At 53.1% G+C, this 25,826-nt stretch overlaps 1 protein-coding gene across 1 annotated transcript in view; it reads left to right on the top strand.

The window, feature by feature from the left end:
* LOC102385782 (probable cation-transporting ATPase 13A4) overlaps positions 1–25,826 on the top strand; it is a 42,660-nt gene that overhangs the window by 6,005 nt on the left and 10,829 nt on the right. Inside the window, exons 3-21 of the mRNA XM_006029972.3 lie at positions 217–390; positions 2,991–3,128; positions 5,041–5,111; positions 5,204–5,284; positions 6,121–6,190; positions 6,756–6,890; positions 7,412–7,484; positions 8,903–9,034; positions 9,714–9,884; positions 11,818–11,975; positions 12,822–13,010; positions 13,608–13,669; positions 14,544–14,694; positions 17,911–17,997; positions 19,124–19,277; positions 21,152–21,263; positions 22,560–22,684; positions 23,640–23,803; positions 25,389–25,513. Of these exons, the coding sequence (XP_006030034.3) occupies positions 217–390; positions 2,991–3,128; positions 5,041–5,111; positions 5,204–5,284; positions 6,121–6,190; positions 6,756–6,890; positions 7,412–7,484; positions 8,903–9,034; positions 9,714–9,884; positions 11,818–11,975; positions 12,822–13,010; positions 13,608–13,669; positions 14,544–14,694; positions 17,911–17,997; positions 19,124–19,277; positions 21,152–21,263; positions 22,560–22,684; positions 23,640–23,803; positions 25,389–25,513 (2,372 nt within the window). The remainder of the gene's footprint in view (positions 1–216; positions 391–2,990; positions 3,129–5,040; positions 5,112–5,203; positions 5,285–6,120; positions 6,191–6,755; positions 6,891–7,411; positions 7,485–8,902; positions 9,035–9,713; positions 9,885–11,817; positions 11,976–12,821; positions 13,011–13,607; positions 13,670–14,543; positions 14,695–17,910; positions 17,998–19,123; positions 19,278–21,151; positions 21,264–22,559; positions 22,685–23,639; positions 23,804–25,388; positions 25,514–25,826) is intronic.

Below are 25,826 nucleotides of genomic sequence, written 5' to 3'. Positions count from 1 at the left end.
GTCACATGTAATCCAACCCCCTGCTCCCAAGCTTGCTACTAGCTCCCCAGAGCTTACAGCGTTCTCTGTGCATGCGATGGTTGTGACCCGGGGTTGTGCAGTGCCACCCCACATAGCTCCTCATACCCACCTGGATTCCTCCCGCTATGTGGGATGCATGTGTTGCTTTGGAGTACATGCTCCCCATTCCTTTACTTCTTTTTCTTTGCTCCACAGGAGATGTTCGGCTACAAAACCGAGGGCTGCCGGAGAGCCTTGTGCATTGCTGGATATATCTTGTCCTGCGGGGCCCTGTGGCTGGTGTTTTACTGGAAGCCAGCATGGGATTTGTGGGCAAACTGCATTCCCTGCAGCTTGCAAGAAGCGGATGTCGTCTTGCTTAGGACCACAGTGAGTGCTCGCCTACCTGCACATTACTGGCTTGCTTGCAGTTCACAGGCTGTTGAGGGGATCATGTAACCAAGATCTCACACTGCTGCTGTCCAGGAACAATGTCTGGTTTTTGGCAGCTCTCCTGCGCAGGACCCCAGCGTGCTTTACAAGTCCTGTACATCCACCACATCTGGAACGGGAGGCAGGAGCCTCCCAGTATTGTGGGGAGGGTCCCCATGCCACCTGTGGTTTGGCACCATGGTATTTATCCTGGGGTTTTACCTTTTATTGCAGAATCAAAGTTGCCTTTTAGTCAAGTCTTTTCATGAGTTGGCATCTGCTCCACTCCAGCCTCCTAGGGTGGGCGGGAGGGGGTCTGTGCCTGCCACCTGGGGCCAGCCATGGCTGTTTCACGACGTTTCCAAATTTCAAACGTGCTGAAATGGGAGACAGGTGCCTAGCCCCCTTCAGAATGGGTGCAGCTCTGGCTTCATGGTGCTGTGTACCAGTGAGCCTCAACCCTGATGTGATCAGACCATTTCTTAGATGAAGGCATATCTATTCTCCACACCCAGTGCAGCATCCATCCCTTTGCAGAGTCCCATTAAGGGAGTGATTCAGGATGGAGGTTTCCTGTTAGGGACTCTTGTCCCCTAGAGGCTGGAGTGAACCCCCGCATCGGCCCTGACTTTGTTTCACATCCTCTACAACAGAAACAAGAATTGCAGACAAGCTGGAGTCGGTCCTGAAGCCTGAAATGCTTCTCGTTCAGGAATCCCAAAGCAGTGCCCCTTAGAGCAGCCATAAGCCATTCGCACCCACAGTCACGTGACGTAACGAATGCAGTCACCGTGTCTGCACACGCGTGTGAAGTCAAGACAAATGCATACGATCACCTGCCTTAGGGTTTTTTGGAAATCGGGGCCTGTCTCTGGACTGTTTCACACAAAAGCTGACTGTGCCTCCAGAAAAGCTCATGGGACTCTGCTAATCAAGAAAGTGTACTAGGTTTAATCTCATCATTTAATCTTGAGTTTGGCTTGCATTTTTAATTACTTATTCTCAGGTGACATTTTAAATGGATTTGCCATGCTGAGTGCTTCTCAAATAAGTGAGCTTCTAAATTAGCCTCCATGTAATTAAACAAGGATTGCATTTTTGCTGATATCCATGTTATCGGGGCCCTCTGTGAAAGTGAGCGCTGGGCGCTGCACAGCGGAAGAGCCTGTCCCTGGCTTCTTTGCATGAAAGTGGCACTTGCGCCGTTTTTAGCATTTGATCCGATTACGCCAGCATCGAGATGGGGATGTTCCTGCTCTTGAGGACCAGGAGAATCCCATCAACCGCCCCCCTGGACTGCCCCCCTTGGCTTACAAAATGAGAGTCTTCATAGTTTACCATCGGCTCCAAAGCGGTGGTTTGGCTCCACCGAGTGTGATTAGCAGTCACGCTTGCTGTTAAAGAAAGTTTCGACCCAGATGCAACAATGAGCCCCTTGTCTCATTTTCTGCCTCCTGCCTTTAACCTCCTGACAAGCTCATTAGTGTAATCAGAAGGGCATAGAAAGGCCTGTCTTCTTTTTGAGCTGGCTGGAAGGGGGAGAGGATGTTAGTTCTGTTACTCACCTGCAGCTGGATGTGACCCAAGTTGCACGGACGGCATTTCCGTGCACACGACAGTTTGTATTTGCACGTGTCTCGCCTCAGTTATTTCCATTCCACAACATCACCGCTGCTTTCAGCGCTGACGCCCTCCCACCTGCTGCTTGTTTAGACTACTAATGCTTTCTCAATCCTTTGCCTGCAGCCCGTTCGCTGGAGAACAGCTTTGCTCCTGCTCTAGCTTTGCTTGCAAGAAGGGTTCCCAGCCCTACTGGGATTCTGCCTCCACCCTCTCTACTAACTGGGACCCAGATAGGAGTGGGGACAGCACGGCGATCATAACCCCCCGGAGCAGCCCCTCCCAGGCCCATGGCATAGACAGCCTGGCGCGCTGCTACAGCCGACCACGCTCCATCCATACAGGGCAGCCTGGTGAGCAGGCAGAGGATCCACAGAGCGGGCATCTCTTTACGCCCTGCATATCACAGGAGACATCCAAGCTTGCCACCGAGGGGGAATCTGGATGCACACGTCCTCTCTGGGTCCTGCAGTCCAGCTGGAAGGAGACACTAAGGGCAGTAGCTGCTGCACGAGCTCCCCCCGTTTGAGTCAGGGCTATCCAGCTTCCAGGGCACCCCGGGGCCACATGCCCAATGGACGGCAGCAGTGGGGGCCATGCACTGTTTGGTGCACCTTGAATCATAGACTATGAGGGTTGAAGGGACCCCAGGAGGTCACATCTAGTGCACCCCCCTGCTCCAAGCAGGACCAGCCCCAACTACATCATCCCGGACACAGCTTGGTCTACCCGGGGCTTAAACACCTCCAAGGATGGAGACTCCTACCTCTCATTCACCTCCTAACTCTCAGGGTTCGCAGCAGCTGTGCATCCATCCTGCGCTGGTTATTAGCGTCGTCTTTGCTGAGGGCGCTGCAGGACGCCTGCTTTCTGGCCTCGCTGAGGTGCAGGATGTCTCCCTGCAAGCCCACGCGATCTTCTCTTTCCCCTTTCTCTAGGATGAATTTCACCTTTACTCACGAAAGAAGGTGACGTGGATCTCTGTGTCCGCGCTGCCCAGCTTCAAACCGGGCCATCCCCTCGTTGCGGATGAAAGCTCTGTCATCAATGAAGTCCTAATGAAGCCGGATTTAAAAGTAAGAGGGCATAATATTTTCTTACCTTTCTTCGGATTTGCCTTGGCCCATCCTCTCACGCCTGCTCAGCATCCTTTGCACTGGTCGGAGGCTGCAGGTGAGGTCGGTAGAAGCGCAGCGTGGAGGAGCAGGGAGCCGTCCTTCGGGATGCACGCAAGGCGATGGGGGCCGGAGGTGCTGGGGGGCAGACCCCGTGGCAGAGAGCCACGGGAGGGCAGGGGGCTGTGCTGGTTTGCTTTGGAAAAGGACCCATCAGCCAGGGCCCCCCTCACTCTACCAGGAGGATGGAAAAAGGGTCCGCTGTTTCTCAGGGGTGGAAACCCAACCCTGGCATGGGCAGGGAGGGCAGTAGCATATGGGATGCATCTGAGGGGAAATTTGCTGTAAGTGTCTAAATCACTCAGCGTTGGCAGCCAGGAACACAAGCCAGCTCCGGACCCACCTTGTTCCAGACACGCTCCAGCAATGCACGATGGTGCTCGTTATCTTCAACGACATTCACATCTCAGATACCGCAAGGATTTTAGCAGAGACCATCGCTCCACCTGGGCAGCCTTAGATGCACCTGAACAAATCTTTTCTTTCCTTTCCTTTTCCCCGGGGAATATATTATATTAACATATACATGTAAGAGCTGGCATGGTCTGAGAGGGGGAAGCGATGCATAACGTTCTTCAGAGGATGGACTCGGCAACATCTAAAAATACTCCGCAACCCTCCAAGACCAGACCCTTTGAATAAATCTTTGTAATTCAGCCCAAAACAGCTAAGAAGAAAATACTACATTTCAAAGCAGCCAAGGGCGAGCAGCATAATCCTCCAACAGAAGGTCAGAGGCCCCTCCCTAGATGTCAGTTATATAATCCCCTTGCTTTCTAAACTATCTATCTCCAAAAGACGTGAATTATTAGAGGTATACAGAGGTCTGATCCAGCAAGGAGCTGAGTCCCTCATCCAGGACCTGGGCACTCAGCATCCCACATGGCCGAGCTCCGAGGCTAAGCAAGCGGAGAACGTGCTGGCAGAGTTTTAACCGTATACAATTTATGAGAAAAGACTGAAAGAATTGGGATGATTTAGTCTTGAGAAGAGAGGATTGCGGGGGGATTGGACACCACTCTTCAAATACCGAGAGGCTGGTTATGAAGAGGGTGGTGAGAGATGGTCTTGGTGGCCACAGGGCACAGGATAAGAAATAACAGTGCTAAATTGCAACAAGAGAAATGTAGGTTGTGTATTAACAAGAACTTTTTCGCTCTGAGGATGGTTCAGCACTGGGACATCCTGCCTAGGGAGGCTGTGGGGTCTCCATCCTTGGATGTTTCCAAGAAGAGGTTAGGCTGGGGGGGTTTAGGCAGAGATGAGCCTGCCCTAAGTGGGGGGACTGGACTAGATTTGGCCTCCTGAGCTCCCCCCCAGCCCTACTTTTCTATGATGCTATGTCTGAATGCAGCAGATGACCCTGGATTTGGCACCGTGGAGACACGGTGCTGCATCCTGCACTAGTCCGAGCTTGCTGAGGCCGACGGCTTTGTGCGCAGGTGGATTGCGTTGTTGTAGTCCAGCTGGCATGTCACCAAGTGGTGTGTAGAGGAGATTGGGTTATCGTCTACCAAAATGGGACAGTGTCTTCTAGCCAGCCCTGGATGGCAGAAGCATTTGTCACGGTGCTGCCGTGAGGGCCTTTAGAGCCGGAGCCTGCACTGCCCATCTGTCAGTGCATAACTTCAGTCGGAGGAGACGGCACGTGGGCTACAACCTCCTGCAGGTGCTGTCCTCTCCCCACCTGTCGCACTGGAGTCCAGCCCCGCTAGCGCCCCTGACTTTCCCGAGTCCCTGAGCAGCAGCGAGCCGATTTTTGTTCGCCCCCCCTCGCCCTTGCAAACACAGCTGTTGCTCGTTGGTTTTGCAGGTGAGATGCATCCAGGTGCAGAAGATCCGGTACGTTTGGAATATCTCTGGGAAGCGGTTCCAGAAAATTGGGTGAGCTGAAACTGCTGCTTACACATTTCCCTAAGGAAATAGGGCCTCTTGGAGAATGCCTTCAACAGGAAAACTTCTCCTTTGTCTTTCAGCTGTTTAGAAGACCACCACACGTGTTCAGATATGCACGCCAAGTTTGGCTCTGGTCTGAGCCATGAAGATCAGGCTATCAGGTGTGCACTGCAGCCCGCCCGGGGCGCCTAGCACTAGATCTACACGCTGGTGTCAGCGCGGACGGAGGGCGGTGGGTGTAGGACCTCCCAGGACACGATTAGGCATTGGGCAGCTGTGTGCAAAGGAAAGGATGGGCTGAGCTCTTTGCTGGAAATATCTCTGGGTATTTCTCAATTGTTCGTTTTCGGAGAGCGGCGATATGCTTTGAGGCTGATTATCTCTGCTTTCCAGTTAAGAGAAACAGCACGCCCAGAAAGAACCAAAGCCACGTCTCCAGCAGCCGCGCTGATAATCCACTAACGATTTCCTCAGGACAGCTTAGTGTAAATAACTTAAGTAATTAATGAGTCCTCACCATTGACTTCATTCAAGTAGATGAACACATTGCTAGAAAATATCTTAATTTATTGACCAAGAAGTGCTGTCTGACTAACAGCTATGAGCGGGAACGGTGCAGTGATGGGCATCCCATGGCATCCCCCGGCCAGGTCTGAGTATCTCACTGCCCCTCTGCGCGTGCAGTTGCTACAGCCCTGAGTTGTCCTCTCTGGGTGTGCAAAGCGGGCACTCTCTGTCCTGGTAACTGGTAGTGTTTGGACATTAGCAAGCCCGTACTTCTGCCGCCGAAGAACTGATGCATGGAAATACCCGGCATATGCAGAATGCTAGATGATTTCTCTCTGTCTTGGGAATGGAGATTTTTGCAGCTCTGCGAGTGGGATCAGTGCCAGCTCGCGATGCAGTAGGAGCTGCTGCTGTTTGTACTCGCGGGTGCGGGGACACAGCTAAATAAATGAAGGTCCCGTTAATAGTCATCCCTCCTTACCCCATACAGGAGGCTAATATGCGGGCCAAATACCATCGATGTCCGCGTTGTCCCTATTTGGAAACTACTCGTCAAAGAGGTAAGCTGTGTTTCCATGACCGTTACCGGGGGGTCTTTGGACCGGTGGAACAGGCCTAAGGGACACAGTCGGTTCTGTGCCTGGTCCTCCACCTAGCACGCTCCCTCTCCCCCAGATTGGAATGAAAACTTCCTTGAAACCATCACGCACCATTGTTCCCCGTCCCCCACCACACCCGAACTGCGGCTTTGCATTTAGTTTCTCGTCGCTGCCAAAGCATCGGTTGCTTCATCTCGTAAAGCTGGGCTCGGCCGTGCGAGAAACAGGCACTTCGCAGTGAAAGGCACCTCTAAACTAGCTGGCAACAGATCGCTGACCCCAGCTGCGCTACCTGGCTGGGTCACGTCTTCCCACCAGTGCCTTCCTCATGCCACAGCCCAAACCTTCTCCTCTCTGCTCTGCTTTGCCCAGACAACACAGCGCTGCTGGGCTCAAACTGGGCCCCGCACATCCAAACTACCGTCCACGTTGATCTTGGATGCTTAGACCTTGTGTCCTGGCAAGCTGTGGTGCCCCAGCTTGGAGCCAGAGCTCCAGGACTCATTGCTGCTGTCTCTCCAAACAGGTCTTGCACCCTTTCTACGTGTTCCAGCTCTTCAGCATATGCCTGTGGTTTGCCGATGATTACACGGAGTATGCCAGCGCTATCCTACTCATGTCCCTCCTCTCAGTTTCTTTAACCGTGTATGACCTCAGGAAGGTAAGCACTCTGCCTCCCATGAAGGGGAATGATTCATATCTGCCAGCTGCTGCCCGGGAGCTCAGACCCCAGAACGTGACATCCAGCTGGACACGCGATCAGATCACAACGTGAAAGACACTTTGCAGTGCTGGGGCCCTTACCGGGGGAGCTTGATATATGTGTACATCTCCAGGCTGGATTAAATCCTACTGAAAACCCCAGCCTTAACCATTTGCATACCAAATGCATACATTAATGACACTGCTGTATCCCAGTAGCCCCCACAGCTGGTTTCACCAGCTACTCCTAGTCCTCTCTCCTTGCTGTTACCAGCATCCTCCCTCCACATAGCAGCACCTTGTTTGCTCACCATCCTTGTGTAAACGAAGACTTCAAAAGCAGTCCCTGGCACAGAGGTAGAAGTGTCTGTCACCCACCGCCTTGCAAACAACCACAGTCATCCACAGGGGCTGGACTGAAGAATGCATTGTTATGTTTTGAGATTTAACCCTTTGCTGTGTTCCCTTCTCACCTTGCAGCAATCTGTCAAGCTGCACAGACTGGTTGAGTCTCATACCAATGTCACAGTGACCGTGTCCAGGAAAACGGGAGGTGAGACTTGCTCAGTTTTCATTTGAGTTCCAATTCCATGACAGTTCAGCACCCAGAAGTTGCACAGACGACATCCCCCGCTTTTTCCCAATCTGCTGAATTGGCTGGTGCCACTTACAGACGAGTCATTGCATACTCATTGTATTGCCAGGGGCTAGGGACAGACATTCGAAAAGCCTGAGTCTGAATGGATTCAATCTTTGCAGGTTAGTCTAACCTGACTAGGCTGAACCAGTTTGCAAGTGCACAGACATCCCTATGGACTGAGAAAATGCAGGCACATGCTTGCAGTGGCTCAGGCTAGAAGTGAGGGGGAGCTAGAGCAGCCCTTCCTTCCCTTTCACAATGCTGAGCTGAGGGGGAGGGTGTGGCCAGGCCCCGACAGGATGCTCTGATTAGGGAGGGGTTCCCCCCGCCCCCGCCCAGCCCAGCAGGGAATTGATAACAGTGTTTATCACCCCTAACTCAGTGTTTATCAGGCCATTAAGAAAGCAACAGAGGGACATTACCAGCTACCTGTTGAGTCTGCCTTTGTCTTGTCTGCCACAGCAGAAAGGTGTCTGTGTAAGGCAGAGGGAGGGGGAAATCCCTACTTAGCAGGGAGTGGGGAGGGGAGGGTGGGAGCGGGGGGAAGCCAGGCAGATGCCTGCAGTCTCTGCTGGAGCTGCAGCCAGGGAGCAGAGGGGTGGGGCCAGCCCTGGTGTGGAGCAGAGAGCCTGCCCAGCGCAGAGAGCATGCTAGGATGCTGGGGGAGTCTGGTTTAACTTAAACCAGCAAGGGGTCTGGGACAGACATTGCATAAACCAGTTTGACCCAAATCAGTTAAGTCTGATACTACATTCAACCCGGTTTATCTCAAACCAGTTTCAGTCATTTTCAAAATGGTTTTTGTGCACTGAACATCTGTTCTGTTACAGGTTTAAAGCAATTTCAGATCACTTAAACTGGGTCATGTGTAATGTCTGTCCCTAGCCAGGGTGGTTTAAACCAGTCTATTGCAACGGAGACCCGAATCATTCTGGCCACATGGCAGAGCAAGTCCTGTAACTACCCTTCATGGCTCTGCGCCTGTCTGAGCTCAGCATTTCAAACATGCTCCTTTGTCCAGGCAGCCATCTGAAAAGCAGGAGTCTGAATCCAGGATTCTCCAATAAGTAGCAGGGTGTTCGGAGCCAAAGTTCCTGTTTGGGCCCTTTGTGGCGTCTCAGAGTTTGAATCCAGGTCCAAACTTTTCTCCAGTGCAGAGGGCTGGGTTACATGCTGCCTGGTAGAACCACAATCCGGAGGTCCCACTTCAGACCCATATCTATTTGCTAAACAAATGACTGTTTGTCTGACTGGAGGGTGCTTGGGTTTCTTTTTCTGCTTGGGCAAGAGATTAGGGCCAAACAATGCTTTGCCGCTCCCATTGCCTGCAGGTTGCCAAAAGGTGAAGTCACATCAACTGGTGCCTGGAGACACGCTGGTTCTGACCGAGGGCAAAAGCTTTCTGCCCTGTGATGCCGTCCTGATCAGTGGCAGGTGCATTGTGAATGAAAGCATGCTGACAGGTACTCACCATGCAGTATTATTATTATCATTATTATTCATGGCTATTACAGCCATGCCCAGGGCCCCACTGTACCAAGCACTATGCACAAAGCACTTCCACGTCAGCCAGGTGAGGCAGACTCCGGGTCGGGGGAACAGACAGAACCTACCAGCAGAGCAAACTGCATGATGGCAGCAGATGTCACGTCATGGTTTTCTGCATAGGGGTGCAGGCATGTTCATTAGGAGAGTATTGGCCAAACAGGAGAGAAAAGGGAAGGGAAGGGAGGAGATGGAGCAGGGCAGGGAAGAGGAGGACAGGAGGAGCAGGTGTAGAACGAGTCCAAGTATCAGGTCCAAACTAGCCAGATGCCTTGGAGACAACAGCCTGAATCAGGCAGCATCCCAAAGGCTGTAGCTCCACTAACCTCAGAGCATGAGGGCCCTTGGACCCTCGTTCAGGGAGCCAAGACACCCATGAGCTGTCCCACTGACTCCAGCAAGGGCCACATCTGACCCTTCCTCATGCCCCATTCATACCACGGCAGTGACAGCACACAGGGAAGACTTTTCCAACCAGCCTGTCAGCTCCAGCTGCTATTTACGCACTAGAAACTCTATGAACATGACTGCACGTTCATCCATCAAGGCAGATTTTGAAATGCTGCAGTTGGCCTAACGCGATCTGATCACCCCCAGGAGAAAGCGTTCCCGTGCCGAAGGCCCCCTTGCCCTACACCAATAACACCGAGCCCTGGAAAACGCACTGCTCAGAGGAGTACAAGCAACACATCCTCTTCTGCGGAACAGAGGTGATCCAGACCAAGGCAGACGGCGGGGACCTGGTGAAGGCCATTGTGCTGCGGACGGGTTAGTCAACACTTCACTTGGCTTTTCTCTAACGTGGTGGCTGGACTGGACCGAGAGTCAAATCCCCCTTCACCCGGTCACATAGTACTGATGGAGCTACTCCAGATCGACAGCAGTCTGTCCGGATGCCGGCTTTGGCCCGTGTCTGTCTGCACCAAACTGCTCCTTGTTGCGTGAATTTGCTTGGCATGGCTCTTACCAAAAATGCTATAGCAGGCCAGAGACCTGGATCTCTGTTTCTTGATCATGTTCAAGATTTTGGAAAAAGAGAAAAGAATTCCTCCCAAATCTGGGCAAAAAGCCCCAAATTCATCTTTTCACAAAATCCAATCTTTTGTTTTAGAAACTTCAAACCTTCTGAGCAGTCTGGAAGCCCAGCTACACCCTGGCCAGTCTGCCTCAGGGCAGTGGACCCAGGGAGGCCCCGAGAGGCTTGGCACAAGCAGAGGGATTGATAATCTCTCGTCCTGACACCACAGCAGGGGTGGCCAGGAGAAGTGCTTGAGGTAGCAGCCCCAGGACTGGACACGACAGCAGGGATTTTGGCAATAGCATGAAACCACCCCACAGAAGATGGTGGAGGGCAGGGGCAGGCAGGGGTCTTTGGAGCATGGCGGGGTCTGAGCAGGGGTCTTAGGGCTTGATGCATGGCCCTGGGAGTCTTGTGGCAGTGGAAGTTCACGCAGTGGGTTGGGTTGTAGTGAACTTGAAGCGCCAGGTAATACCAAGACTCAGCAGCAAGTTTCTCTGAGACAACCCCGCTCATCAATGGATGGGCTCTGCAGAAACCCGCCTGGACTAGCCGTCAATGGCCCAGCCCAGCCCAGCCACACTGGGGGAGGCTTCCCCTTGCACATCTGAGGTTTCATCCCAAGTAGGTACATACATTTCTACCCCCAAAATGGAGCAGCATCTAAAGACCTCAAGCATTCTCCTAATGCGTCTGCAGCAAGGTACAGTCTGCATCAGGCAATCCCTTTACATTGCATTACAGTGTGGTCTCTCCTTCATTCGAAGGCACACCGCCTCCACCACCAACTTTTCTGTTCACTGAATTCCAGTCACTTGCTCTTGTGATGAGTGCCCTGGACTCCAGCCAGTGAGTCTACCCATGGTAGCTGGCACTCATCACGTGTCGTAGTAACTGTTGGCAGGGCAGGACACCGAGTTCTTAAGACAAACAGCACCCTCTATGGAAAGGCTGTTTCCATGTAGTAGCAGTTATCAGCTGTAATGCAGGATCTGGCCCTCCTGGGTGCCTGTACACACCATGGGTTTTAATCCTCATTAAATTAAATAGGTTTATAATATTTAAACTTGTTTATTTTGGAGCGTCGCATCTGTGTTTACACGCACTACGTTTTCAAACGAATTAAGCCGGGCCTCTGGCTGACAGTGCAGGAGAGCAGGATGGTGCAGTACTGCCCCCCAGGCCAGGGGTCCCCCACCCACCCCATGCCAGTGCTTTGCTATGCAGCTGTGGAAGCAGGGAGCCAGCAAACCACACAAGAAAAGAAAAAAAAAAACCCGGAAGCAATTCGAAAGCAAAAGCAATTTGAAGGGGTGAACTACAAAAAAGTTGCGGCACCATCTGGTGGGTAAAGAGGCTCATTACAAGTCTTTGAGTGCCTTTGTATTTGCACGCAACAAATCCATGGACGTGACGCTTTAATTCTCGGTGAGCCAAACTAAACTATGTCCAAGGAGTTTTAGTTTAATGCGCGAGAAAGACTTTTAAAGCATCTGGAAAACCTGCTTGTGCAAAAAGTCACGCAGTTGCAGTGCAAGAAAGGGCAAAAAACGTGGCGTGTACAAAGGCTCCCTGTGTAAGCCATTGTATCTATGAATCTTTTAACCACCATGTTTCTCAGTGAGCTTTTAGAAACAATCCCACCATCGACTGATGCCCAGCGGGTGTGGTTTCTCACTGCAGGTTTCAACACAGCCAAAGGGGATCTGGTGAGGTCCATTCTCTACCCTAAGCCAATTAACTTCAAGCTGTACAGAGATGTCATGAGTTTCCTGATGTGCCTGATAGCGCTGGCAACTGCTGGGATGATCTACGCTGTGTGCATATTTGCGCTGAATGGGGTAAGTGGCAGGGGTGGAAGAAATGCTCATAATACAATTCAGAAGGCCCAGGATGCACTTGTTCCACTCTGCATTTGAAACCTGGTCTTATTTTCACTTCACTTTTGCACTAACATGTGGGGTCCCCGTTCAGTGAAACTGTTTTCATGGCAACATGCAAAAATCCCACATATTCCTAGCTGAGGCAGCAAGCCTCCAAATGGTTTCAGTTATCGTTTCTTTTGAGGTTGTTCAGGACATCCTTTTTCTATGTGTGTCACTTAGATTGTAAGCTTTTTGGGAGGGAGGCTGTCTTAATAATGGTGTCTCATGCATCCGGTAGCAGTCTCTCAGTGCTCACAGGTTAAAGCAATGCCCGGTGTATGCAACAAGTGCAGTATTTCAGAGCAGCTAAGACAGGTGATGTGCAATGCAGAACACTTGGCAAATATTTTTTTGCCAAATGGGTGATGCACTTTTGTGCAATCTGGTTGGAAAAACAAGTGACAAGTGAGCCGTCAGTTGTGAGAGACACGCACAAAAGTGTCTGTGAAAGCTGCTGGAAGCTACAGCACAGTTTGAGGGCAATCAGATGGAGAAAAAGCCTGAATCCTGATTCTGAGAAGCAAGGAGTTTCATTCCACAGTTGGCCTGTGGAAGACTTTTTCCTCCTTTCTGAGGAAAGCACTTTGCTTTCAGAGTCCGGTACCTGCAGGCTGTTCAGGCAGGGTCTGGGGAAGTGATTTTTACGGTGGGCAGTTTAAGAGTGCATGTCCCACCCTGCGCTGGTGAAGGGGATAGACACAGGCGCCCCTAGCAGGGCTCTCCCTTGTTTGCTGACTACTAACTGCCTTCCCTCTGCCTCAGGAAGAGACAGGAGAAATTGTGAAAAAGGCACTGGATGTTATCACCATTGCTGTCCCCCCAGCCCTGCCCGCGGCCCTGACGACAGGGATCATTTACACCCAGCGCAGGCTGAAGAAGAAGGGTATTTTCTGCATCAGTCCTCAGCGGATTAACATGTGCGGGCAGCTGAACCTCTTCTGCTTCGACAAGGTGTGTGCCGCTCGCTGGCTGTGTTACTGGGGACACTGGTGTGCTGCTGGAGCCGGCGTCTCGCAGCAGGGAAACGGCGAGTGTGGGACCGGGGAGGGGACAACACCCTGGCAGTGCCAGGGGCACGTAATTCAGCTCTCCCAGTGAACGGAGAGCAGCGTTTATAAAGACCGAGTCTGTCTGTTTGCTGCGGCTGGTCTAATGCACCAGGTACACAGACACCGATGGTCTAAGGAGGGGAGGCCAGCTCGTTATGGAGACATGGCTGCCGCGTGAGTGTGCATGGTCTGGAGCACCCCGCGCACACCGTCCTGCCCGCTCCCTGCCATGACTATTACCATGACCGATGCACATGGCACGTCCCAGTCCTAGGCTCCAGTCTCACACTCTTGCCGAGGTGCAGGCCATGCTCGCACGAGCAGCCCCTTTGGGCTGTGCTCTGTCCCTTGCACGCTGGCTCTGAGCATTGAGCCCTGGCTGGGGACCCTGGCTCTGAACTAGCATAGCACGTCCCAGATCCCAGTCTTCTTGTGTCCGTCTCCAAGTTCTTGGGTCTTTTGCAAAGTGAAGTTAATGTAAATGCACCTTTCAATCTAGACCGGCACCTTAACAGAAGACGGCCTGGACCTGTTGGGGGTGGTGCCTGCTGAAGGAAACCGGTAAGTCTCTGATGGTAACTGGAGCTTGTCGCCTGGTGGACTGAGACGGCTGCAATGAATATTTAATTGTGCACACGCAATGGACTGGCCCCAGCAGGACAGGCTGAGTGGGGCCCACCTCGGCGTACCCAGCACCCTTGTGTTGAGGACATTCAGGAGGCTGGGGGTTCAAGTCCCCGCTCTGAAATGGGGGAACAGGGATTTGAAGCCATGCTTCAGCCAGGCTGCTGGCTACTCTGGGGTGCAGGGGGTGTCTCTCTCCCTCTCCCCCATGCAAATAGGACTTAAGTGCCAAACTCCAGCAAAGGCTTTGCAGCCAGGATCTCTGGTGAAGATGGCCCCTATCTATGGTCTGTCAGCCACATGGGCATCCCTCTCCTGTCTAGCTTGGATGCTTCTGCGCTCAGCTCTCTCCTGAGGGTCACCATCGTAGGGATCCTACGATGGGCTGCTCCCCAGCAGCTGAGGAGCCCACTGGGAAGCAAGTACCTACAAGCTGGGTGTTGCACAGCCCCAGGGCCTTGGAGGATGCAGCAGAGCCATCTGCTTTAGGGCAGCACCTCAGGGCACAGCCGCGACAGCCCTTCTCCAAAGTTAGCTTGGTGGAGAGGTGGAAGAACGATGCATGATGCATGCATCGCTTGATCCCAGCTGAGTTCCTGCCTATGGACTTGAGGATCTCACGAGGTCCCTTCCAGCCCCTGATGTCTCTGACATCCATGCAATACACATGAAAGAGGGCCAGCAGCCCTGCAGCAGAGCTGAGGTGGCCTGGCCCTGGGACGGGGCTCAGTCAGCCCGTTGCTTGTTGGCCATTCAGTGCACCCCGGGCAATGCCAGCTCCTCTCCTCTCCTCTCCTCTCTCATAAACCAGCTTTCAGGAGGTTCACAGCTTCGCCTCTGGCCAGACCTTGCCTTGGGGCCCGGTGTGCGGTGCCATGGTGAGCTGCCATTCACTGGTGCTGCTGGAGGGGCGGATGCAGGGCGACCCCCTGGACCTGAAGATGTTTGAAGCGACTGGCTGGGTAAGGCTCCGTTCGGCTCGCCTCGCGCTGCCGTGTCAGGCTGGGGTGCCTCCCACTCCCCTGTGCTGTTCCCAGGCAGCGACAAAGCACCTGGGCCTTTCCCAAAACAGGGAACAGACCCAGAAGAGCACTCCCAAAACAGGTTCCCCGGCGACCAAGGCTCGTCTCAGTCAAGTCCAGCCTTCTCCCTGCTTTGCTTGCTCCTCTTCCCAATTGCACGCATATACCCGGGGGTATAGACCAAAGCCATTTCACCCACCCAGTTACCCTTCCTCCTCGTCAGCCAGCCACGTAATTAAGAATCCAGCTCTGCTTCTTTGTGTTTCGCTGAGGAGACAGATTGCAGGACTTCAGCGCTGGATTTTGAACATGGGCACAGAGCAGAGGACAGCAACTTGAATCCTGGCTACATCATAGTTTCATCGTCAGTGAGGTCGGAAGGGACCTGAGCAGATCATCAAGTCCGACCCCTGCCCTGGCAGGAAACAGCGCTGGGGTCAAACGACATCGACACAACCGTGCACCTTGCAGCCTTCTCCATAGCCCAAGAGCAGGGAGGTGGGCAGCGACATCGAAACATTACATATTTAATAACCCCCGTCCACATAATGCCAGGAACCCGCTGCTGCAGGACGTCACCGATGCCAAGATTGCAAACGAGGACTAGCCGACTGGTGGGTCAGACTCTCCTCTCGGCGGACCTGGTTTGCAGCTTATGTGGAATATAAACCTCCAAGCTCTGGAGCATAAACCAATCATTCATTATGGGAATGAGGAAGAAACCTCTTCTGGGAATGTTATTGCCTGTTTCTTTCTAGTCTACTGAGCATGTCGTGCCAGTCGCAGGTAGACTTCCAGTTGAGGACTGTGCTCCCAGGCGTGCATCTGTTTTTTGTCCAGGGATGGTCTGATGTAGGACATATAAACAGTCTTGGGAACGGACCCCCAACCAGCTCGGCGCTCTCCCCATGTGCTCCTGCCTGCGCTCTCCCTGTCCAGCCACGTGAATCCAGAAACCTGGACCAAGTTGCTGTCCTCACTCCTTCCAGTGCAAAACGGGTGGAGGATGCCCCCCAACCCAGCCTAGCAGCAAAGCGCTGTCAGTCCTGGGCAGGGGGAGATGTGGGTTTGATCCAGTTCTTCCACATCCTGAGACAGTGCCCGAGCTGCCAGGAGGCTGGAGGAAAGCTGGGCTCACCTCCTCTTCCAGCAGCCACAGCAGCGTTTAGTGAGGGGCAGGGCCCCGGCGGGGTGTGCTCTCAGACCCCGTCTGGTGCCTGGCAGATCTGCTCAGGTCTGGGATTTGGGGGTTGCAGCTGTGTCCCGAGACACCTCCACCCCAAACGAGTCCTAGCCCGAGGTTAGATGGCTTCCTCCTCCCGCTTGCACCCTGGCACCAGCTGGAGAGCAGTGAGCGCAGGAGAAGCAGCCTGCCCGGTGCCCGGTGCCCAGCAGCTGCAGGTAGAGCTCAGCGTGTCCCCTGCAGCGGGTGCAGCTGGTGCAGTCACTCTAAGGAGACAGGGCACACCTAGTCCAGCCACATGCAGGAGCAACCATTATTGACTCCAAGATGAACATGGGCCGACCAATGCGAGGTCATGGTTGGCAGGGCTAACCGGACCTTGTCGTGCATCCACAGGTGCATCTCGAGTAGAGCCAGGGAGGTGATCCTCCCCCTCTATGCGACGCGGGTCAGGCCGCAGCTGGAGTATTGTGTCCAGTTCTGTGCGCCCCATTTCAGGAGGGATGTGGACAACATGGAGAGGATCCTGTTGTCCCCGGATCCATGATCCGGGGACAACAGGGCAGACCCTACAGTGAGAGACTGCGGGACCTGAACCTATTCAGCCTCCACAAGAGAAGGCTGAGGGGGGACCTGGTGACCGTCTATAAACTCACTAGGGGGAACCAGAAGGGTTTGGGGGAGACGCTGTTTCCCCTAGCCCCCGCTGGCATAACAAGGAGTAATGGGCACAAGTTGATGGAGAGGAGGTACAGATTGGACATCCGAAAAAACTACTTCACAGTTAGGGCGGCTAGGAGCTGGAACCAACTTCCAAGGGAGGTGGTGCTGGCCCCTACCCTGGGGGTCTTTAAGAAGAGGCTGGATGCCTACCTGGCTGGACTCATTTGAGTCCCGTTTTTGTTTTTAGGGTTTTTTGTTGTTCTCCCGCCCTGGCGGGGGGTCGGGCTGGAAGATCTATTAGGTCCCTTCCGACCCTAAAACTATGAAACTATGAAACCTCACGGAGAGACCTGAGAAGCCAAACTCCAGCCAGATGTTTTCCTGGACACGTACAAACTGCAGCTTCCTAGAGGCTCACGCACTTGACTCAGTTTGGGCACTATTTCAGAGGAAGAGGGACAGCCACATCCCTTGCACCAAGCTGGAGCCAGGCCCAGCACTGAGTCCATGCTGCAAAGCCCCGGCAGCTCTAGGACTTCAAAGAGCACCGTGTGGCCGCCTCACGAATTGGGCAAAACAGCGCACGGGTCGCTCCTGTCATCTCCGAGAAGAGCCGGGTCATTTTGGCAAGCTCTGATTAAAAATCCTGAAATGGCAGCTGAGTGCCTCAGGCCGAGGCAGCTGCTGAAAGCGTGAGCAGGGCTTGGTGGTCTGGCTGGTGACACCTGCAATAATATTTACGCTCCGCCAGGAGCCTGGTGAGGTTCGTTTGAAGTTGCTGGATGAAACCCAGTGCACATGCGCGAAGCAATAGTCCTCAGTTCTCCAGGGGAGCCATGCTCTGTTAACACACAAAGAAGACTCCTGCCTTTTTGTCCTGCTTGTAAACCTCAAACTCTGCACCTGCCAGGATGGGGGATGTTGGGAAACACCGTGACCACCGAGGCGGTCTTCCTAGTCGCACCTGGGGAAGACCGCTGTCCTGGCACGGGGATAGTCCCTGCCACGGTAACGTATAGTAAACCTCCCACTTAGCTGCTGGAGTGGGAAGGCCTCGGCTTTATGGAAGGGGGAGACTCCTCCCTAGCTTGCTCCTGCGGTCATGTGGCCGAGGGCAAGCAAAACCTGGGGGCATCCGAACCCCAGCCTCTGGGCTTGGGCCTGCAAGTAGGAAAACCGGTGCCCCTGCCAGGCTGCAGTGTGTTGTCCCCGCTAGGTTGAGGTACATTGTTCGCTTGGGCATCTTTAATTGCTGTACATGGAAGTTACCGTGAAGCCTGCAGTGCAAATGGTGCTCTTTACGTGAACAGGAGATAGAAGAGTCTGGTGGAGGTCACGCGGCGGGCGGGGGATCTGTGCACACCACGATGATCAAGCCTGGACCCAAAGCCGGCCAGGTAAGGGACTGTCAGACACGCATCATTTCTCCAGATCCATTTCTGGCTCCTCTCTTGGCCTGATCACTTTGCAAAGGGCCGGGCTGCGAGGCCTCCGCAGCCTCACAGTCAGAGGCTCGGCGAGCGCGAGGGACAGCTCGTCCGTGGGCCGAGGGCTCACGCTCCGACCTGCAGTATTACATCAGAGCTCTGTGCATCGCACGCGGCGCTGCGTGGTGTTTCAGTCTGCTGTGTCCATAGCGTAAGCCACGGGGCCAACCTTACTGCCAGGTGTGCCACAAATTAAGCCCCGCATCCTCCCTAAGTACCACTCTGACCCCCTTCTGCTGCCTGCTCTGCGGCTCTGCTTTCTGCTCCATGCCCTGTCTGCCATTGTGCTCACTGCTTCCAGCCCAGTCTCTCGCTTGCCACAGACAGGGGCTGCCCACGTCACTTGTGCAGCAGCTGGGCCACCCCTGACTTAGCAAATGGCATTACTAATGCACACACGGCATCTAGGCCTGGGCTGTGACTCCACAGCGCCAGGTGCTGTACAGACAGAACAAAGGGCATTGCTTCCCAGTGGTTTTCAACCTTTTTTCCTTTGCGGACCCCTTTGAAATTTCTAATGGAGGTGCAGACCCCTTTGAATTGGAAGTGCAGGTGTTCACAAACTTTTGATTGATCCTAGTCATCTTTCCTGGTCCCCTTAGACATAGTCTGCAGACCCCCAGGGCTCCGCAGACCACCGATTGAAAACCACCGCTCTAGCTGCAAGGCAAGAGGCAGCAGACGGACACAGACAGATAAAGCAGGGTAATGATAATGGAGCCAGTCTGCAAGCACTTGCCGGGCAGCTCCTCCTGGTACAACAGACCCATTTGCCTATACATTTAATGATGTATGTACCCCAGAGCTCAGGGTTGGTAAGATTTTCCTCCACATGATGTTGCCTCCACAGTTGTTGTCTGGGTTTCAGCTCCTAGCTGTGCCCAGGCCACCATGCCAAGTCCTTCCTCTCCCGCTCTTTGCACTAACACCCTTGCTGTGACCCAGCCCTATGCCCACAAGCAAAAAGGGCATGCTTCAGGTCAGCCCACCCACCACGCCACGGTCCAGGCACATCATGGCTGCCCTTCCCTCCTAGGTTCCTGTGCGAGGCATGGCCATCTCGCACCACTTCCCATTTACTTCAGCCCTGCAGAGGATGTCAGTCATTGCTCAGGAAATCGGAGGGGCGCGGCATGTGTTCATGAAGGGAGCGCCGGAGACGGTGGCTGAGTTTTGTAGACCAGAAACAGGTATGTGAAGGCTCAGTCCAAACTGGGCACATCTACACATGTGCATTTACTGCACAGTAACCAAAATGACTGCGCAGTATGGGCATGTGTCTACACGTGCACACCTATACTGTGCAGTAACTTACACCAGCTTCAGCATAAATTTGATACCTGCACCATGCAGGTATCAAATTTACACCTGATTAGTTACTGCGCAGTAACGCACGTGTAGATGCCTTACCGCGCAGTAACACTGTGTGTGTGGACTGACTTGGGACTAACTTTAGTTCCAAGTCTGTCCACACACAGCATTAATGTGCTTTAATGCCTTCACGTGTAGATGCCGGCCTAGTCCCACTTACTGCGCAGTAAATTTAAGCCAGTGTAAATGCACGTGTAGGCATGGCTGCTGAGCTCAAAGGTGACTCCTTGACTGTGAAGACATCAGAGACCTGGGTTTGATTTCTGACTTCAGACTCCTGCTGTCTGGACTGACAGAGGTCACAGCCTTTCTCTTGTTCAACAGCAGCTCACTCAGGCGGACATACAAGGGAGATCTAACTGGGTCTTGCCTATTGGTTTTCAGCCAGCCAGAGGTTTGTGAGGGGTGAGAGGCAAGTACAAAGGAAAGCGCGGTCTCCTTTAGACAGGTGCACGTCAGGAAGAGTAGACCCACAGCAGCCAAGTACCATGATTCTGGTTTCTTTACTCCTGACCAATATGAGTGGTCAGGGGAGCAGCTGTTCAAGTTGCACCACAGCAGTCTGGGTTGTATGCCAGACACCTACAGACTCGCTGCGTCAGCGCAGAGAAGATCGTTCTGTTTCTGTGTGCCTCAGTTTACACATCTGTAAAGTGGCTAGAATAGCACACCTCCCCCAGCAGATGTCCAAGGGCTTTATTAAGTCTCATGTCCTGCACTTAGGATGGAACAATCACATGCACAAATCCAGACTGCTGAGGCTGCAGTGCTGCAGAAAAGGACTGGGGAGTGATAGTGGACTGTAAGCTGAATATGAGCCAACAGAGAGCTCTTCCTGCCAAAAGAAGCTAATAGCAACCTGGGCTGTATTTATAGTGTCCCTTGCAAATCAAGGGGAGGCATTCTTCTGCTCTCTTCAGCACTGGTGAGGCCTCCCCTGAAGTACTGTACTCAATTTTGGGACCTGCACTTCAAGACAGACACGGACAAATTAGAAAGAGTCCAGTAGAGAGCAACAAAAAGGATGAGATGCCTGGGAGACATGACTTACAAGGAAAGGCTGAAAGAACTCAGGTGATTTAGTCTGGAAAAGAGAAAACGGAGGGGGGATTTGATGACAGTCTTCAAACACTTGAAGGGCAATTACAGAGAGGACGAAGACATTTTTCTCTGTGGCTGCAGGGTGCAGAACAAAGAGCAGTGGTCTTAAATTGCAGCAAGAGAAATTGAACTTGGAGATGAGAAGGGATGTTCCGATTGAAGGGGGTCAAGCATTGGGACAGGCTGCTGGGGGAAGCTGTTGAATCTCCATCCCTGGAAGTTTTCAAGAGCAGGATGGACAGACACTTGGCTGGGCCGGTGGAGTCAGGGACAATCCTGCCTGCAGCAGCAGGCCGTACTAGATGACTCCCTGCTTTCCTTTCCTATGAGTCTATGATGAATTGTAATAAAGCAAGGCGAGAACTGCAAAGCGAGAACCACAGATCAAGAACAAAAAACAACTGTCCCCTGCAAGCCCAGTCCTAGGCAGTGAGCTGGTCCCAAACCACCTGGGCCCATCTCTCTGTAGATCCACACCCCCTCCCCGCTGGGCCTGGATGCTTTTCCTGTTCAAAGGCACCTGCTCCAGACCACACTGCTCCCTCCGTGTCTCCCAATTGCCTTTGACAGGACACTGTTCTTGTCTGTACAGTGCCATTGCAGTTTGCCAGCGAGCTGCAGCTCTACACTGCCCAGGGCTTCAGGGTCATCGGACTGGCGCATAGAGTCCTGCAGGCAGGGAACCAGCCAGCTCATCTGATACGGTAAGGGGCAACCACTCTCCTGCTCGCCTGCCACGCGCTCAGGCCGTGTGTGGGACTGCTGTCATGTGCAGGGAGTGATGTGAGGATGCAGGTCCTACAGCATCCAGTCTTGGTGGGCCATGTACACACCTCCACCATGTACCTGGTCCTTAAGGACCCCCAAAGACGGCCCTTGGATCAACCAGGGGGTCGTGGCACTCTGGGGTGCCTTGAGAGTCTTTCAAGTGTGAGCATTGCTAGGTGTGCAAGTGTGATGCATGAGAGAAACCCAGCAGTTTCAAATAGGAATCCAGAGAGTTAAAAGCATTCTGCCCTGCTGTGGGCTTTCTAAGCTCTTTGCAACAGAGGAATTGCTCTCATATTTTTCTGTAGTCCAAAAAAGGAGTGGAAATTATGAGCTGGCATTTTCCAAGGGGGCCGTGAACCTATGGAGGGGAGTCTGCAATCTATCAAGGGTGCCTCCGGTGTGAACAGGTAGAGCCACTGCCTTAGGAAGAGAGGGCCCTGTGCCAGCATCCTCTGTCCTCCCAGGGTTGGCCCTCAGGTCTACATCCTCCCTCCCTGCTCTTCCAGCCAGGCCGCCCCCTTGGGTTTCCCAACTGGGGGTTTCTCTCCAGCCCTTTCTACCCCACTCAGTGCCGCCTCTTTGTGCACAAGCCCCAGGTACCACCCCACTGTCCTAATCAACCCCCAGTGGGATACATTTGCTTCACCACAGAGGCACTGGGCATTTTCGCTATCCTGCCTTGTGGGCATCCCTGCAGAGAGTGCAGCATGGTTTGCAATACAGTCTTGTTCTGGCCTAGCTCTTTACTGCTCACGACTTTACACAGACTGGACCTGGGGTCATGGAGAAGCACACATGAAGCTCCCGTGATGCCAGAGCTGCTTTCAGAGTAGAAGCAAGCAGAGAACAGCTGCTCTGTGTTGTGCTCCCGAGACAAACAGAGCACAGCAACCACCCCAGGCAGTCGCCCAGTGCTGAGATCAGTGCATACAATACGGAGAGGACCGAGAAGAGGAGGAAAAGCAAGCGGGGCTGCTTGCAGAGCACGCCTATCAGCCCCTATCAGTGACATGCAGAACCCCCGGGGGGCGAGGGGATAGAAGTATCAATAGTAATTGCATACAGCATTTATGCACCAGTTATAATTGCACCAATTATAATTGCTTACAGCATACAGCAGGTGTCCAAAGGGTTAATTAGCTATCTGGCTTGCTAATAGCCTGAATCAATGTCCAAAGAGACCCAAGAGTCCAGAAAAAGCTAATGAGACGGGTCTGTTCCTTCCTCAGGGAGGACGTGGAGTCCGGCCTGGCGTTCCTGGGCCTTCTGATCATGGAGAATCGCCTGAAGAGAGAGACCAAGCCTGTGCTGGAGGAGCTCAGTGCCGCTCGCATCAGGAGCGTGATGGTCACAGGTATCTAAGGGAGGAGGATCTTGCTGATGCTGCTGGGAAGGAGCGACAGAGACCAGATACGTGGGTTCATCATGAGTGCCCATCACTGGCGTGGGTTTGTCTTACCCAGTCCAGGAAATCTCAGGACACGGCCACGTGCCAGATGTGACTCCTGCCGGAGCCACGGGGGTGGGTCTCCCAGTTGCACCAGCCTCTTTGGATCCATGGTTCATCGTCCGCCCTGTTTCTCCAGAGACCTGCAGCTGGACTGACTTAGCCTCCTGACCTCCCTCTGCTTTCCACTGCTTGGCCTCTTGCTGTCATTTCAGGGTCCTTCTACCCTGCCAGCTCACTCCCTTTTCAGCTGATATTTCTCCTTCACACCACTCCTGCCAACAGCAACACTGGCGGGGATGCTTTGGAGAGTGAGGGAGAAAGCAGGGGTGAGCTTTCCCATCCTGGCTGCCTGCAGAGTTGATCTGGCTCTCACCATCTTTGCTTTTGCCCCGTTTTGGTCCTCAGCCCATGCCAGGGCCCTGCCCAGATCACTGAGGAGGGCTGGTCTCCAGTCTGCCCTTGCTGCTGCAGCAACAAGACAATGTTTAATCCCTTGTTTATTCTTAGTGCCTCCTTCGGACACAGACTCCAGCAGCTGAGTTCAGTCCAGATCAGATAAAATGGCACACATTTAATCACAGAGCAGGCCTAGCAAAGCCTTGATTGACATCCAAAACTACGTCCACAAATTCTGTTTCTTTGGGCTGTTAAGTAGCTGCCATGTTCCACCCCAGAGATGGCTGCATCTTGGCAGTGAGCAAAAGGACTGAGATCATAGCGCTCTGTGGTATCCCGAGGACGATGTGTGCAAGGCAGCGGTCACTCCATGGAGATGCACAATCTCTCTGCTAACTAGAGCCTGCAGGAGCTGGGGAAAGATTTGTGTCACGCTGCAGGTGACACCCTCATGATTTTCCAGGTGACAACATTCAGACAGCAGTGACTGTTGCCAAAAATGCCAGCATGATTTCTCCAACCAGCCAAGTGATTCTTGTGGAAGCAAAGGAACTGCCAGGTACCCCTGCGGCCTCTGTCACCTGGAAGCTGATGGAGGGGAGCCACCTGAATGGCAGCAAAGGCCTGGTGAGTGTGAGATGAGCACGTCTCGTGTGATGGGAGAACAAACTGTGCACAGGCAGTCGGACCAAGTTCAGATCCAAGCGGTGCTGGCATAGCTCAATGGAGGATTGTGGAAGAGCTGAGATCTGAGATTGTCCTGTGGTCAGAAAGTGTTTAACAAGAGAGGGGTCTTTCACACAGCATGCTGCGGTGGGGTGGTGTTGCCAGGGGTGAAGGAGGCTGCGCAGTGTCAATGCTGGTTTTCAAACCCCTCTAGACTGGCCTCAAGAATGGTTGACAAAAGCCACATTAAAGGTTTGGCCCAGTCCACACCGAGCACCCCCTCGTATTAGTGGAAGCCCGTTTCCCAGTGATTGCTCTGCACAGTCTGTTCCCTAATGCAGGCTGGGTGCGTCTACACGTGCGTTTACATCACAGTAAATTTGCTGCACGGTATGTGGAAATAGGCCAGTGCCTACACATGGAGGTATTAAAGCGCATTAACACTGTGTGTGGTCTGACTTGAGACTAAAGTTAGTCCCAAGTCAGTCCATACACACAGTGTTACTGCACAGTAAGGCATCTACACAAGCATTACTGCGCAGTAACTAATTGGGCATAAATTTGATCAAATTTACGCCCAAGCCGGTGTAAGTTGCCATAGTTACTGCACAGTATGGGCATGCACATGTAGACACGTGCCTGTGCTGCGCAGTAGTTTTCAGTTGCTGCGCAGTAATTTAGGTTACTGTGCAGTAAATGTGCATGTGTAGATGTGCCCATGTGTAGGGGCTTACAAACAGCCTTGGAGGACTAGCAGGGGATGGAGGAGGTCCCAGGGCCGGGCAGAGTCACGGACAAGCAATGAATTGAAACAGAGGTTCAAACTACACTACAATGATGTGCTCTGCCCAGTGAGCGTGGGTCAGTGGCGTTAAGAAATTATATTAATTAAACTTCTACCAGCAAAACTGGGGCACGAGCCTACGAGTCTGTCCCTTCCCCTGCCAAGGGCGGGCGTCAGACTGAATTAATGACAATCTACGGCGCCGACCTCTCGCTGTGGGAGTTGGGCCACTGGGCAGAGATGAGGGGTGTGAGGAAATGGCAGGAGGGGCCTTGGCATCTTTGGGCTCCCACCTCCCCCTAGTCCAACTTGAGCAGCATTTCCCACACCGTGGGGGAGGCGTCAGACAGTGCCTGAGATGAGAGACGAAGCCTGATAAGAGACAAACATTTATGTACAGTGCTTAAAAGGCCTGCATCATCCTTATACCTGTTCCTGGAACTGTTGTACCCATTTTACAGACAGGGAGATTGAGACGCGGAGAAACAAAATGCCAGCTCTTAGAGATATTTAGGTGCCTAACTCCCACTAATTTAGGTGCAGATTAGATGGGAGTGAAACATTTGAAAAAACCCTTTAAAATCCAGCTGCAGTGCCTTGCCTGAGATCATGCAGGCAGTCTGGGGGAGAGCACAGGCTGGGGCTGACGCTACAAAGGCCCCAGTTTTGAGCCCTGCCTTTCCCCTCTATGCAGTGCAGCACCTGCACACACCAGTGCAGAGGCAGCCCCTCGCATGGAGATAACTTTGTCCCGATTTACAGGAGACTGACAGTTGCATCGAAAGAGGGGTCACATCCAAAGCTGGATGCGGTGGTTACCATTTTGCCATAAGTGGGAAATCATATCAGGTCCTAGTCCAGCACTGCCGCGATTTACTCCCAAGGGTAAGTTGTGGACTGTTGCAAGGGCTGATTTGCAGTCGTACGGTCCCTGGTGATGTCTCTCTGGGCAGAGGACTGCGCAGCCCGCCTAGTCCTCCGCTCCCCCAGCGCGTAGTGGGGATGCCGTGTAGATTAATTAGCTCACCTTCCTGGGTGAATGCTTCTTGTGAGGCCCTCCGTCTGTTGGTCCCTCTATCCTTGGCTCTGTCTCTCCAAGTACAGGGGAGTTGTCCCTGCTCCTTCACCTTGAAAACCAACCCCTGGCTTAAATCAAGTGTCTTTCTTAAAAAGTGCTATGAAACGTTTGGGATCGTTCTC

This window comes from Alligator sinensis, unplaced genomic scaffold (assembly GCF_000455745.1).
Source record: "Alligator sinensis unplaced genomic scaffold, ASM45574v1 scaffold632_1, whole genome shotgun sequence".
Classification (NCBI taxonomy): Eukaryota; Metazoa; Chordata; order Crocodylia; family Alligatoridae; genus Alligator; species Alligator sinensis.
This window is presented reverse-complemented; position numbering and strand designations above follow the sequence as displayed.